This window comes from Apaloderma vittatum, unplaced genomic scaffold (genome assembly GCF_000703405.1).
Source record: "Apaloderma vittatum isolate BGI_N311 unplaced genomic scaffold, ASM70340v1 scaffold7991, whole genome shotgun sequence".
Lineage (NCBI taxonomy): Eukaryota > Metazoa > Chordata > Aves > Trogoniformes > Trogonidae > Apaloderma > Apaloderma vittatum.
Genome location: NW_009699566.1, coordinates 72220 through 88743, shown reverse-complemented (window position 1 = coordinate 88743; position 16524 = coordinate 72220). Strand labels below are relative to the sequence as shown.

General features: G+C 40.0%; 1 protein-coding gene across 1 annotated transcript; it reads left to right on the top strand.

Annotated features, from left to right (window-relative positions):
• Positions 1 to 7: 7 nt before the first annotated feature.
• On the top strand, positions 8 to 12735 carry KLHL42 (kelch-like family member 42; the record flags this gene model as incomplete). The annotated part of the gene is made up of 3 exons (XM_009878424.1): positions 8 to 414; positions 7204 to 7397; positions 12284 to 12735. Coding segments are annotated over 3 exons (1053 nt in total), but the record flags the coding sequence as incomplete, so codon positions are not given.
• Positions 12736 to 16524: the final 3789 nt, after the last annotated feature.

Here is a 16524-nt window from a genome sequence, read left to right as displayed (position 1 = left end):
GGCCGCGCACTACCACCAGGTGCTGCGGAGGCCCGACGCCCGGCCACATCTCCTCCTGCCCCACACTCTCCAGCAGCACTTGAAGGAGAGGCGGATGAGGGGCACCGCCACCCTGGTGGCCATCGGGGACTTCATGGGGGCCTCCTCGCTGGGCCTGCCGCCGGGCTGTCACCCTCAGGTGGAAGCCCCCTGGTCTATGCTGAGGTATGATGAGGAAGCACAGAGGTGGCTGCCCCTGGCCAACAACCTGCCCCCTGATCTGGTGAATGTCCGAGGCTACGGGTCGGCAATGCTGGACAACTACCTGTTCATTGTCGGGGGCTACAGGATCACCAGCCAGGAGATTTCGGCTGCCCATTGTTACAACCCTTGCCTAAACGAATGGAGTCAGCTGGCTTCAATGAACCAGAAGAGGTAACCCTTACTCGCCAAAATACACGTGTGTCCATGTATGTTGTCAAAAGAGACCCTGTTGAGTCACGAGATGTTGACTGGAGTCAGCATTATGGGAAGTGATTCAGACGTGTCTCTGTGCCCTGAATCCCTCCCATCTCTTGCCTTGTGTGGTGGGAAGGACCCTCTGGGCGATGGCTTGGCAGCAAGCTGCTGGGCAGGCCTGGCAAACCTTGTCCTTACCAGCATCCTATCGCAGCGCAGTGCTGCTGCCTCTCTTGCTTTGGGGCTGCCTCTGCGTGGCGCGGGGAGCTGCTGAGTTAAGGGAAGGGTGAGGGGGACAGGACTTTGTTGCGTAAATGCTGGTGGTTAAGACCTCAGCTGTGAGAGAACATGAGCTGGGTGTCAGCAGAGGAGGGCTGTGCTAGGGCCCTCCAACGTGTGCACTCGTTCACCTCCCTGTGAAATGGCGGGGGGCTCCCACTTTTCCTTTAAATGGTAATATGCAAGGAGCTGGCCTCTCCAGACAGCTGTCTTGCTTCTAGTTGAAATAACGAAAAAGTGTTTTTTTCTTAAAAAAACCAAAACAAACCAAAGATAAAGTTCTTCTGCTTTCTTTGAGATATATTTTAGCTCCAGTACTGTGACAAGTTTTCCTGCTCTTAGTGGAGATGTGCAAGCCGGCAAAGCTGGAGGTGACCGAAAAAATCTAGTTGGAGCAGTTTTCAGTTTTTCATTGTTTTGTACTTTGATAAAAATCCAGATGATTGGTGGGCCTGCATTTCAGTGCAGTATCACCAGAAAAATGTCACGAATATTGTGAGAAATTTCTCATCTTATAAGAATATTTGGATCAGGGAATCGTTCATCATTTTGATGGTTTTACTTTTTTCCTTTATCTTTTTGAGTTGTTTGTTTGACATTTATGTTTAAGAAAAGAAGAGAGGCCATTTCCCTGGCCAAGGTTCTGGCTGGTCTACCTTCATCACACTGCAGTTATGAGAACAGCTTTTTCTTAACTGAAACATTTTTTTTTCTCAGTGTTTAAGCCTTCTTGGAACAGTGTTGTGAAAAGTTCCATCTGTACAAGGAGTGTTTAGCTTTTACACACTGCAAACACCTTTTCTAACATATTTCCTAGAAACTAGAAGCAGTCTTTACCAAGGAACCTGTGGGAGCTGACATGTTTTAGCCAGCCTCGCTTCATCTGTCTTGCCTACATGAGCGCAACTAAGAGCACGTTGACCTCGGTCGAAAAGGATGATGGGCACAGCCCACACAGCATCTCTTATGGGAATTAACTTAAACATAGGAGTCCCATGTTGAGACATTTTGGCATTGGTTTGCGTGATGTGTATAGCAAGAGATATGTTGTTATTTATGTGTGATGATTGTGTAGCATGGCAAATGGGGGCTTTTTAAAAAAGTGTTTTTTCTGTGCCCTTTGTTCACTTTACAGCCTGTCTTTTCAAACTTTAGATTGGCCTTTTCCCCTGTGGACACTTTGCCTTGTTTTTGTCTAGGATATGTAATCCTTATAACAGAAATAAACTGACGGATTATTTTTTTTTCCTTATATGACTATTTTCAACTGCACTTCGATACCAACTTAGTCTTGAAGACCATCACAGGTGGTAGCAAGGTATTGCTTGGCGTAGAACTTCAAATTGGTGATTTACTGCAGAAAAGTAGCATGCAAATGTATATTTTTAAAATAATCTCTATTCTTACATTTCATGGTAGTTATTGCAGGCCAAGAAGAACTCAGAGTTATGTCTGCCCCTACCTAGAATGCAAGGTAGCAGCAAGTGAGCGTGTTGCTCCCTGAATGATAGTTAGGGGAAGGTTTTTTCCATGGCAACTGCTGACACCTTCACAAAACATGTTTTTTGGTTTAACATCTTCATGGAGTCTCAACTCTGCAGTTATTAGTTATTATTCCTTCTATATGACATACCATTTCAGCTGTCTGATGACCCATTTGATATTTTGTGGCCAGAACGCAGGAAAGGAGGGCCTGAGTCATAGGAGCCAAGAGCAGGGAGATTTTTGGGATCAGGGAATTTGCATTCAACACGAACAGCACTGATGCCTGTGAGCCACACGTTTGCGGTTTGCTTAGCATTGTATTTTTAGTTTGTTATGAAGTAGTAACGTAAGCACGGCAGTTGCCCACTGTGCTACGTAGGATTTACAGTCATGTGACTGTCTGCCAAATAACTTTATGTCAGCTGATGTAATTACATCCCACAGTTGATTTTTTTTACATACTTTGAGGGAGGGTTCTAGTTCCCAGTGAAGTTGGTTTGACTTCAGACAACAGAGTATCTGGATGTGGTCTCTATGAATGGATGCATATGTTGGCCTTAAGGGAAGGCTCAGGAATTATGGAAATAATTGTGCTGATTTGCTGTTAATACAAAGAAATTCTCTGCCCTCAATGAACCTTGTAAATTCTATGATATTTTAATATTTAATTATTTCCGTTGTTGTAATACAGAATCCCCGGACGCTGGCATTCTCTATACATGCATAGATGAAATATTAACTTCTAAGCAGGAGGCAAAGCCATCAGATGTGTACTGAATACTTAGCAATCATTCCAGTTTAGTTTAAAGCTCTTAGCTTTCTTTCTAGATGTAGTAGTTTTATTACTATAGTTTCAGATTTATTCACAGTAGGTAACTCTTATATATTATTCTTGAGAGAATATTATTCCCTATTTATGAACACAAGGGAGATGGATAAACTAATGTGCTCAGGCTCATACAGGAAGCCTGTGACTAAGCCTGGAATTTCTCATCATCTGAAGGCTAAATCTAGTGCTGATCACAAGTAACCCATAACGGATCACAGTTTCTAAATCTTTTCATTATAAAGATGTTGATGTACTTGGAATAGTGTCTTCAGAGAATGACCTGGCCTTTTCCTGGACAAAACTTCATAAAAGGATTGCCCAAGAGGACTTGTGGTCTTTGGGGACAAGAAGGTAAAAAAGTACGTTGGGGGACTGTTCAAGTAATGCCCTTGAATACCTTTCTATACTTTTCTTTGAATTGATGCTGCCAGTTGAAATTTGCTATTTAAAAAATAGGTTTTCTACTGAAAAAAAAACCTGAAAAAATAGGTTTTCTACTGAATATGCCAGTTACAGTTGCATATTCCACTTCTTTTTTCCTTCAGAACCTTCCTACTCATGACAGGTAAGTCTTCCAGGATTGGAAGACCCTTGTAAGCCCCTGGCTGTGATTATACACATGCACGTGGAACGTGGTTTTTTGTGAGTAATCTATGCCTGAACTGCGGCCACTCTGAGGACTTTTATAGGAATATAGGAGATAATGCTCCTGGGAAATGGTAGTGGTTTATGAGACCTTCTCTTTCCACATCTTGTAATACCTTTTTTTTCACTCAAAATTCTTCTGTGTTGGGGAAAAATAGCCTTTTAAAAAAATTTTAAAGTAGAAATATTAATGTCTTATTTATCACAACTGTATCACACGCTTCCAAAGCCAAGTGTTGGATGCAGTGTGCTCTGCAGACTCATCTAGGGAATGTAAAAATAGTGGTTCATGCAAAAAATATAAAATGCCTTGGAATTGCCTTCGCAACTGTGCTTTCATGATTCTTCATCTCTGTTGTAAATGCTTTAACTCTAGAATAAAGAAGTCATCTGATTTGTGAGAAATTTTAAGGTTGAAGATGATCATTTGGCAGGAAGGCCACACAGGTTTGTTAGTCCAAGCCTTGTGTTCTACAGCAGAACCAAGCTTACCTTGCAAATACATATCTAACTTGTTCTTGAAATCCTTCAGCAATGTAGATTCCAGCCTTCTTCCTCCCAGATGACTTATTCCCATGTTTAGCCACCCCTCTGATCAGGATGTCCTCCCTAACATCTAAGCTAACCTTTTCTCGTTGTTTACTAAATAACTGATATCAGTCAGTAAACAAGAAGAATGCTTGCTGTCCTCTTTAAAGCCACTTTCATAGTGGTCTCCTACAGATACACCTATGGCTGTTAATGCGATCTAGACCAATGTAAGGTTGTTTTTTTGAAAGCTGTTGGATGTTGTCTTTTATTCAGAAAGTTATGCATTCTGACCCCTAGATCCTTTTCCTTTGTGTGTTACATTTTTCTTCCTTTGTGCATGTAGTGCTTTGCACTTGTCTTTATTGAATTAAAAATATATTTTGAGTTATGGTAAAACCCTGCAGTTCACTCCTGCTTGTGTTTCCGGAGTTCCTTTCAGAGCAGGCAAGGGACGTCAGACGACAGCACATACCTGGACTTGTCCCAGCCAGAAGGGTATGCACTAGGCCTGGCATTTGGGAAGCAAGTACTTCTGATCCCCCAAGTTTAGATAACCCACTGGTGTGAGTGGAGGTGAATCTCAGATGTATCTCTTGGACTCCTCAGCTCCGTTGTTTCCAAGCTGCAGTCCATGGAACAGTTTTTAGTTGTGGAGAGCTGGCTGTTTGCTCAGTGTTTGCTTTCCTTGTTTCCAGCTGCTCTGACACATTAAAAGAGTGTAAAAATACACTAAATATTTCCGAATGTTCACTCTTCATAAAAACACCTGCTGTTACTGGCATGGAAAGGTAAACGGCAGAAGTTTTTCATAACATACTGAGCCATTGTCCAAATTTTTGTATACAGTGGGCTGATGGATACTTACAGCTACTTTTGAGTAAAAAGAACCTTATAGCTAATGTGTTCCATAAATCTGAGATACTTCCACTGAAGACCATCCATTTTAACAAGCGTTGGAGGTGGTTAAATGACTGACACAAATGTATGTGACCTCCTTCTAGGATAATTGAAGTTGGAAGTTATGCCACAAATCTTTCATTGGACAGTTTTTCCTGTGCTGCAAGAAACAATTCAGTGATATGAAGGCCATTAAGCAAAACTGGATAAATTACCTCCATTCAGACAGAATAATTACAGGGTAACTAGAGAAGCACATGTGAATCAGGAAACCTGAATTTTTTACTGTTCTGACACTACATACTTGTTTAGTTAATTCACATCCTTTGTGGCAGAACTTTTAGCGTGTTTAAAAATTGACTAGAATATCTGAGAATAGGGAAACTGTTATCTCTGTGTGTGTATGAACTCAGAAGCCAAAAATCCTGCACCATCTCCATCTAGACACAGAGTTACACACTTTCTAACATACTTTGGATTTTAAAGGATTGCTTGGAAAGTACATTTACACTTTGCGGTTTTGACACTTTTTTAATTTTCACCATAACTTTTAGAACAGGTACATTGCTTTGGAAATCATAATGCTTTGCAAGTAATTATCTTTGTTTCATACCTGCTATTGATTGCCATGTTATGCTGGATTCTCTAAGATGGAAAACGTAATTGCTGTAGAGGGGAGATGAACAGAGTGACCTAATTGTAAATGTCAGCAAAAAAAAAATGAATAAAAAGCAATTAATTCCTTCAAAGGAGCATTTTAGTTTCCAAAGCTATATCAGGATGACAAGAACAAAATGATTCCATCTGGAAACAAATTCTTTTTCCAAATATATTTAATAAAAAGAAATTGCAGGGCAGTCTGCTGCTAAGCAGGCTTCATTTTGTCCAGACAAAACCCTGCAAAACTACTTAGCAGTAAGTTTTGAATCTTGGATTCATGCAGAGTGGAACTCACTTTATGGCTTAGCAGGCCAATGCAAGCCTAAAGCATCACTTCAGTTTTACAGACATAACACAGTTCCTCGTTTGACTTTATGCTGAGCCAGTGCATTCCAATGACTTTCACACATCTAGTTAATTCAGATGCTGCACGGTGAAATCTCAGTTTGGCTCAGCAGTACAGAAGGAACAACCTTTCTAGACAGTGAGACTGTTTCTGAGGAAAAGAGGAGCTCATCTTTTATTAGACCAGCTTCCATAGCTGGGAGGAATAGCTGAACATGCAGACCCTCCATCTTCGAGTCCTCCAGTTTCTTCCTGTAGACTTGCACCTTTAATATCCGTAGACTGTTTGTTTCTCTCTGTGTTGTCTTAAAAGTGTGAGCGGTAAGGCTCCTTGCACTTCAGTCATTAGAAAGTTGCCCTTTGCCATGCGTGAGATATATAATAGCATAATGGAACGGAGTAAGAAATAAAAGAACAGGGCATTGCCTGCAGAGTGTAATGTGTTTTGTTCTGCTGTGGGTGGAACCTTAATATACAGGTATGTCTTATTTCAGTGGGTCGGAGAGCATATTTAGTTTAATGCTGAATATTGTACAAGACATCCTCTCTTCCTTCTTTTGCAAAACTTGATTCAATGTGTACCGCTTTAAATTTCTGTTTATTAGGGTTATTAAAGATATTTCATATTACAGACTAAGACGAGTACACAGTCTTAGGCATTCGTTAACTCTTGTTTGAAATTTCTGCAAATTTAACTCGAATAATTGACTGTGTTTACATATAGTGTGCTTTTCTCTGCTAACGGTACTTTACTAAAAGCCTAGTAAAAATGAGACATCTACTGAACGCATTAGCTAACTAAACATTTAAATCTCAAACTGTGACAGATTGAAATCTAAAATAAAATATTCATCAGACTCGGCATCAACATCATTAACATCCAAAATATCTCTGGTTAGTGTCCTAAGTAATTGCAGTGTAATTGCAGAATTTTGGCCTTGCACAGAAGAGTTCAGATGCTGTAATACATAAAGTGATGGTGGAAGTTGTGAGTGATGATGAGTATATTAGAGCCTGGGTAGGAAGAACTTTCTTTCCTGTATTTTTTTGTACATCTAAGCAACCTATTTCAATCCTGCAATCTTTACTTTCAGATCGAATTTTAAGCTTTTGGCTGTAAATGGGAAGCTCTATGCCATCGGTGGTCAATCCCTTTCCAACGTGGAGTGCTATAACCCAGAAAACGACTGGTGGAATTTTGTGGCATCCATGCCAAACCCTCTTGCAGAATTCTCAGCTTGCGAATGCAAAGGCAAGATCTACGTTATCGGAGGATACACTACCCGAGGTAGAAAATTTTCTTTCAATTTTTTTTTCTTTTAACCTAATTGCTTCTAAGGCCCAGATAATTTTCTTATCTTTTCAAGAAATCTTCTGAACTGATACATAAAGCTGTGTAATACTCATTAAAACATGCAGAAATAAATCACTGGTAGAAAATAATTGACAAACGAAAACAACAAAAAAATTAGCTCTGACATAAAGGAATCAGATATTATTTTCAGGGCCTACATGGACCTAGGCCTCTCTAGTTCTCAAGGAACAGACTGATGTTTACTTCAGCACCCAGCTTAGCCCTTCTTGTTTAGATTTTGATCACACAGTAGAAAGAGAGGTCTCAACAGATGTACTTTGGTTACTTTTAAAATACATATTGTAGGCTGTCAGAAGGAAAAATATGAAAAAGAGACCTTCCTGCGTTAGTATTTCTCATGTATTAATAATGTTTCACTTGCAAATTCAAGCTATAGGTAAGATTTTCAGTACTGATATAAATTAATTGAATAATTAATCAAAACCTTAAGCAAGAACTAACATTTTTAACTTCCTGTTTTCTGAGGATACTATACGGAAGGAAGGATTTGAATCTGCAATCTCTTTTGACAATTACTTTATCCAGTGGAAAAGCAAATCACTTAAAAAGAGTTCTCACTTGTTCACTCATTAAGCACATGGTGACATCCTTTTAGAGGAATACCATTTTCTCCAGAGTTTTAGAAGTAATTATTTTTCATGTCAAATGTTCATTATTTACCAGGATTGCATAAATTTAAATGCCTGTCTCTAGGCTTTTGCCCACTTCATTTGACCACAGTAGTTTTAAATTTCTTTTTCCAAATGGAGAATAAAATTAGGAGATCAGCTTTTACAGAGAGTACTGCAAGCAAAGCTAAACTGACATTAGAACAAACTGTCCCTTCTATTGTCTGAGCAGATTCTAGCTCTGCATCATTACAAAGTTTATAAAATACGCATTTCCACCTCTCATAGTTCTTGTAATAATAACAACTTTCAAAAGCATTTTGTCTGGTCCATTCTGACCCCAAACCTGGTAGCTTCACTGAGGAAAGTGTGAGATATTGGCATGCTTCTGTCCATATGGAGGGCCACAGAGTGGTGTTCTCTGCAGCTCCAGTCCTCTGGTCATCCCCACTAGGGGGCCTGTTGGGGTGCATTGGGCTCCCTGATGTCTGGCACTAGGACTGAAAGAAGCCTGGCACACCACGCTTGCTGTGCGGAAAAATTCATTAACAAAGGTGTGTAGTCAGAATTGCTGCCTCGTGCCAAGTTCCTTATTCGGTAGTTACTACCTCTGGTTTCAACTGAAGGAGGGTAGTCAGTGAGTTGCCTCTTGCTTCTTCCACATAGGAATCCTCAGGGAATTGCTCCTGGCCTTCATTCCCTAGATCTTTTTCCTAAAAGCCATTTTTAATGGAAACAGGATAGTGGAACAGTGTAAAGTTGTGAGCAGTGGATAACTGACATTTAGGTTTATGTTTAAATCCAAGACTGTTTACGACAACAAATGCCTGTGGTTGTTATAAATGAAGATCCTTTCCTAAACGAGAATCAGTTTTTCTGTGGCACCTTGGCTTAGGACAGCTATCAAACTTAGAAACCAGAATTGCCACAATTAGAATCATAGAACCATAGAATGGCCTAGGCTGGAAGGGACCTTAGAGATCATTTAATCCAGCCTCACTGTTGCCAGGGACGCCACTTCTCGACTAGATCAGGCAACACATGGGGACCGAACGGGAATCGAACTCGCAACCTTGGCATTGTTAGCGCCACGCTCAGCTGACTGAGCTAACTGGCCTCCTAATTAATTACACTGGTGTTTCACCTTCCACGTTATGCAGAATCATAGAATGGCTTGAGTTGGAAGGGATCTTAAAGATCATCTAGTTCCACCCCCATCCCATGGGCAAGGACACCTCCCACCAGACCAGGTTGCTTGAAGCTCCAGCCAGCCTGACCTTCAACACTTCCAGGGAGGGGCTTTCACAACTTCCCCGGGCAACCCATTCCAGTGCCTCACCACCCACCTAGTAAAGAACTTCTTCCTAAGATCTAATCTGAGTCTAACCTACTGTAGTTTAAAACCACACCCCCTTGTCCTATGACCACATGCCCTTATAAAAAGTCCCTCCTCATCTTTCCTGAAGCCCCCTTCAGGTACTGAGAGGCCACGATAAGGTCTCCCTGGAGCCTTAGGCTGAAAACCCGCAACTCCCTCAGCCTGTCCTCATAGGAGAGGTGCTTCAGCACTTTGATCATCTTTGTGGCCTTCCTCTGGACCCTCTCCAACAGATGCTGGAGACTGTTAAGGCTCAACTATCTGAGAGATGCTGAGGTTCATTTGCTATTTCATTACATTCACTACATAAAAGTCATGCAGCAATTAATACGTAATTTTTAAATTTTATTATATTTAATTTTATTTTTAGTATTTCTGTATATATGCACAAGTACAGGTTAGGAGGCGATCTGCTAGAGAGTAGCTCTGTGAAGAAGGACCTTGGAATCCTGGTGGACAACAAGTTATCCATGGGACAGCAATGTGCCCTTGTGACCAAGAAGGCCAATGATATCCTGGGGTGCATTAAGAAGAGTGTGTCCAGCAGATTGAGGGAGGCTCTCCTCCCGCTCTAATCTGCTCTAGTGAGACCTCACCTAGGGTATTGCACCCAATTCTGGGCCCCTCAGTTCAAGAGGGACAGGGATTTACTTGAGAGAGTCCAATGGAGGGCTATGAGGATGATTAAGAGACCGAAACACCTGCCGTATGAGGAAAGGCTGAGAAACTTGGGGCTTTTTAGTCTGGAGAAGAATCTAATTAGTGTGTATAAATATATGAAGGCTGAGTGTCAAGAAGGAAAGGGCAACCTCTTTTCACTCGTGCCCTATGATAAGACAAGGGGCAGTGGATCCAAGCTAGAGCACAGGAAGTTCCACCTCAACATGAGGAAGAACGTCTTTACTGTGAGGGTGACGGAACACTGGAACAGGCTGCCCAGAGAGGTTGTGGAGTCTCCTTCTCTGGAGACTTTTAAGACCCATCTGGATGTGTTTCTGTGTGACCTGTGGACTCTATGGTCCTACTCTGGCAGAGAGTTTGGACTCAATGATCTCCAGAGGTCCTTTCCAACCCCTAACATTCTTTGATTCTGTGATATACCTCAGTTTTGGTAGGTTTTGTGGGCTATTTTCTTGATCTTTATAGAGCTTTCTCCTGACTCTGCAATTTCCAAAAGATGATAGGATCTGGAATTTCCCACTGCAAATTATGACACTTCTGGAATAAAGACCCTTCTTTCAGTTCTCAGCTCTCACTTGTGAACCTAGATCCTAACAGAAACTCTGTGTCAGACACGATAAGGTGGTTGTTGGTTGTTTTGTTTTGTTTTTTTTTGTTTTGGTGAATATAAAAGATCCACACTCTGGATTGAGCAAATTAAGGCCATATCACAATAGATTTCCATTTCATATGCCCTCTTTCAAGCCACAGCACTTTCTACCTGGGAAGATTACTGCTATAGATAGACATAGAAACTTAATTGGGATTTCTCTCCCTCCTAATGAGTCAGAGAATGATACGTTGTTTGTAGACAAAGATAATCTATGTGTAGTACTTTGATCAGCAATTTCACAGAGCATTGCCATGATAGTTTCACTCCTTTTTTCCTTTATTTAAAGTGGACTAGAGTTCAAGAAGGCAAAGTAAAGTAATAAACAGTGACTGAAAATCAGCAGAGTGCAAGCAAATGCTAAAGCAGCACCACTCTAATCGTGCTGCTAATGCACTTCATTCATGACAATCCAGTTATATTTATGGCTATTTATACCTGCTCCCTTACATAACTTGTCAGTGTGTCACTGCCTGCTCTTCCACTTGGGAACTCATCTGGAGATCATCATGCAGGATCGACTTGTAATATGGAATAGATTTTATTAAAAGGCCAGGCTGGAGTCCACAAACCCGTTACCACTTGCCACTTGAGTTTGGATTTAAGCTAAGGTCTCTAGAGACTGAAATTGAGTTTACTAGCTAAGGAGTCCTGTGCATTCTGTATTAATTTAGTGAAGCCTTGAACAGAGTCAGAGTCTCCAGTGCACTGTAAATCAGGCTAGTATTGTAACAATTTCATAAAATATTAGTATTGCAAACACATGTATCCACTGAGTTGTAAATGAAGTGTAGATAGTTTCAGCTTTTTTCTGTGCCTCTGTCTGATGCTGGAGCACGGAGTTCCCGGTTCTTAAATAATTTTGACAATGTGTGTTTCTCTCTTTTTAAAGTACTGAACATCTGCCTTCAGATCATCCATGCCACTTGCTGAAATGTAGCTAGCTTTACGAATTTTATTCTGTAAAACTTTGATTTATGGAATGAAATGCAAAGTATTGCAGTTAAGCTTGGATGATAAATCATCACTTGACAGCCATTAGTGAAGCATAATAATGATAATTCATGATAATTTGATTCATCTGTGATCGCTGTTGGAGAGCAGAATACTGCTCCATTTCCTTTGTAATAAAAAATCCTTACATATCAATTGGAGACAAAATTAAAAGCATAAGTTAAAAGGTAGGGATTAATCTGCTAAAATCTGTATCCTGAGAACACTTACATCATGTAATGTGCCAGAAGTAGCTTATTTTTTCTCTCTGCAAAGGAACAGAGTGTTCAGATTTTATTGTCAAGGGCAAAGAGTTGCAGTTCTCAATAATCATTATTTCTTTCTTGGTCTGCTGTGCTTTTGCATGGCAATACATTAGCAATCTGTAATAATGGCTGATATATAGTTTGTAAGGGGGAAGAAACCTCCTTCATGAGTACCTTCTAATACAATTATTTATTTATTTGTAAATATCTCTCCTCTGTTTCAGATAGGAATATGAACATTTTGCAGTACTGTCCCACTTCTGATTCCTGGACCAACTTTCAACTTTGTGATGTCCATGTTCGCAAACAGCAGATGCTCTCTGTTGAAGAAACCATATATCTGGTAGGGGGTTGTATTCATGAACTTGGACCAAACCAAAAATCCAGCCAAAGTGAGGATGTGTTAACTGTGCAGTCTTACAACACTGCTACCAAAGAATGGCTCTACCTCAAAGAGAACACATCAAAATCGGGTCTTAACTTGACTTGCACTCTCCACAATGATGGAGTCTATATCCTGAGTAGGGATATTACTCTATCTACAAGCTTGGAGCACCGTGTTTTTCTTAAGTATAATATATTTACGGACAGTTGGGAGTCACTAAGACGCTTTCCAACCCTTGGACAAAACATGCTGATCTGTTCCATGTATTTGCCTGATGTGCAAGAATTGTAACAGCAACAGGATTTTCTTTTTAGCTCATTAATCGTAGAAGAAATTGCTTCCTCTAAATACTTCTGTTTTCAGAATGTAATGTGTTTGCACAATGTAGGCATAAAATACTGATTCTATTCTTTCAAAAAGTTGCAAAATCCGATATTAAGAGAAATGCTTCCAGAAACAGCTTTAAGATTTCAGTTTAGGAATTTTATTGTTTTGGATTAAAATTTCACCAGCCACTGTTTGCAATTTAAGCATAAAGTTATCATGTTGTTAACTGATAAAGGAATTCAAAGGCAAAACTGATCAGTCTAGTTTTGTTTTCCAGCATAATAGACAGTGCAGAAGATGAGCAAGAAGTATTCATGGTAAAAGTGGAAATAATCCAATAAAATATTAAGTATAATGAAAACCACAAAGGGAACAATTTCGTTTGAAATATAGTTTTTACTCAGAATACTTTCTGTCAAATACAAACTACAGTTTATACTGTCACATTTTTATCTCTTCTGCTGTAACAAGTGAGATTCTCAAAGGTGACATCAAGAGAGAAGAACTTCTCGTGAAATAGTCGTAATAAAATGCTTTGCCAGGAACTGGGAGGAATTGCCTTGAAGCTTGCAATTTCTAGTTGGAGATGAGATGCTCATTTATTGGAAGTTGGTAGCATTTATTGCTTCCATTAGGGCAGAAGTAGAAAGGCTCTACATTCAAATGCAGAAGTTTAGCCATCTTTGGAAAGGCTTTAAGTTTTAGTTACCTTGTTGTAACCTGTAGGACTGAGTGTTAAAAATCTAATTATAGTCGTCAACAAGCTGCATATTGGAAAAATGTGCCTGAGCACAGGCAATGGTGATTCTGCACCAGCACATCCTGCTTGGTAACATCCATCACTTAGTGTGGAAGGGTTGATTTGTGTAAATGACTTCCAACACCACCCAAAGCAGGTGCACATGAATGATGGCCCTTTTTTTGTGTTACCAGGAGCTTAGAATCAGAATCATAGAATCATAGAACAATTCAGGTTGGAAAAGACCCTTGGGATCATCGATTCCATCTTAACAGAGATTATCTCAAGTTTGCCAGCCAAAGTTGTTAGTCTCTACAAAGACCACTGTAAAATGGTCACCATGAGTACTCCTTTGTGGGGTTTCAGGAATAAATACTCTGGGAGCTTCTCCCAGTTCCTGTCTATTGCCTGAGAGAATTCTGGTCATGATTGACCACACTTCTTTTTGTAGCTGATACGGTTGTGTCTTCTGAAGGCACCTGCCTGGCTATGGAATGTACGTCCTCATGGCAGGAAAAGGAGAATGTGGTCACCATGGGAAGGTTTTGCTGTGATTGTCTTTAGGGAAGAAATAGCAAGGTCAGACATGTCCTGAACACATTGCAGGGATGCTGGTTCTACACCAGCTGTTTCTCCACAAGATATTTAATTCACCTGAACAAGTTCTTAATATGCAGAGAAGTCTTTTTTTTTTTTTAAAATTCATTGGAATTCAGGAATCTGAATCGTGTTTTGAAGGTCATACAGAGGAGGAGCAATAACTCCTTCAAGATCCTCTTAACTCCCTCCTTTTCCCATGGTTTTATTCAAATCAGTGCTGACTAAAAATGCTATCAGACTTGAAGTGCCTCACCAACTCCCACTCACACATTCAGCGTGCAGGTGCATAATTTTGATGTTCTCTGATCATGCATAGCAACCCAAACAGTAAATCCCGCAAAGCTCATTCAGAATGAGAACATTTTGATTTGGACACTTTTGAGATACAAGTGGACATGAAGCAAGGCATTTTAGATGTCCATGGTTTACCTTTTGGGTGAAATTTTTGCAGCCTGGCGGAGTATGTTATGTTTCAGCTCAAATTAGTGTATACTCTTCAGCTGTAGCCTGCAGTGAATTTATTTAGTTAAGTCCATTTCTATATGTTAGTGTTTGTTCCTTTGAAAACACAATACATTGAGCATCAGCTGTGTTTTGACAGCTCTATCAAGCCAAATGATGGCTCTTCTGCAACTGATACTGGTGGAGGGAGTCACATCTGAGTTGTGGCATTCTCTTACCTAACTAACTGTGAAAACCTGTCACCCACAGATTTGCGGTGTGGCAAATCTAATGAAGTCCTTTCAAACTCATTCAGTTCTTAGTGCAGTCGTAATTTCAAAAGCTATGACATCGTCTGTGATTCTTCATTTTAACAAGAGGCCTTTTCACACGGGGTTTATCTACATATTGGTTTCAGCTTCCAGTGACCAAGTGGGCACCTTGCAAATCTGGAGAACTTGCTCAAATGTGGAAGAGAAAGATGACTCAGACTGTAACATTTTTGGGGTTACTCAGACTGTAACATTTTTGTCAGTACGTGGTCCAAACTCCTCGTATACTGACATCTAAGAGTACTGTGAATACAAATCAAAGCTGATGTTGAATTTAGTGGTAACAGCAGACTGTAATAATCTAAATGGAAGGTATTACTACAGACTGAAGTAAATACAATTTTTTAAAACAAAGTTCGTTACAGAAAGGTATGCAATGAGGGTTGTCCCCATACCTCAGGAAAAAAAACGACAAACACTGTAATGACTGTCTCATGTCCTTTTCATTTTCTATCCCTTCAATATTTCACATAAGGCACTGTTGGGCAGCTTCTGTCTTTTGAGGCAAGGAAAACTTGTTGAGGATCACTTACACAGAATAATTAAAAAGCTGCTTTTTAGCCAATGGTTCTGCTGCTCAGTGATTCTGTGTGCTCTGTTTTCTCTGTTGGTGGGAGGATAAAGATTCTTAACTTCAGGACAAAGAGGCTTCTTTAGATTGCCAGTGTTACAAGTGTAGACCAAGGGGCCTTGCAGTCTGACCAACTGGAAATTCCTGTGTTATCCTGATGTTGCTTCTAACTTACTATGTGGGCTTGGAGAGATCACTCCACCTTCTTGCATCTTCATACCCAAATGTAACATGTGAGTAGGAATGTTTGTCTTGTGGAAACACAAATGGTTTCTTTGACATCTTGAGCATGTGAAGGAGTACATATATTCTTATTCTTGTAACTATTGGTTATTCAGACCACTTCACGACAAGTGGCAGGATAGAAAACACTAGTAATCTTGTTGTGTCTCTGTAAGTTACCTTTATTTTGAACTGATATCTATTCCCAGTCTGTTTCTTTCTTTCTTTTTTTTTTTGTTTGGTCACCTAGTAGCCTGTAGTTCATCTAAATTTCTTAGTCTTGGTGTTCTCAAGTCTATATCCAAATTCAAAAATGATGCTTTTCTGCTGTGTCTCAATTATCCAGTGCTTACATATCCACTATTCATATTCTTTGTGTCATGGACCTATCTCACTTTATACTGATGAGCAAAAGTTGATTATGTTAGAGGATGATCCCAAGTCATAAGAAGGAAGAGCAGCCTCTAAAGTCCTGAGGGAAGAGTAAATGGAAAACTCTGGAAACTTAGTTTCTTTTCAAAAAATAGAGAAGCATTTTAGAAGGTTTCTAACATCAAGGCTAAGAGTTATCATAATAGTTTCTTCCTTTCTGGGAATGGTTTGTGGGTTTCAATATGAAATAAGAGTTGTGTGTGGCTTAACTTTAATGTCACTGGCCAATTTCCATAGGTTTCCCTTTCTGCCCTGTTAGTTGACCTTTCTTGGGCTTAATATCTGTTTTCCATTCTTTGAGGATTTTGCCTTCCTTCATCAGTGTCCAGCCTGTTTTTTCCTGAAATTATATAGTAACAGTTTGTTGATCTTTTCTATATGTTAGTCTGCTTTTCACACTAATCTGTGACTGTCAA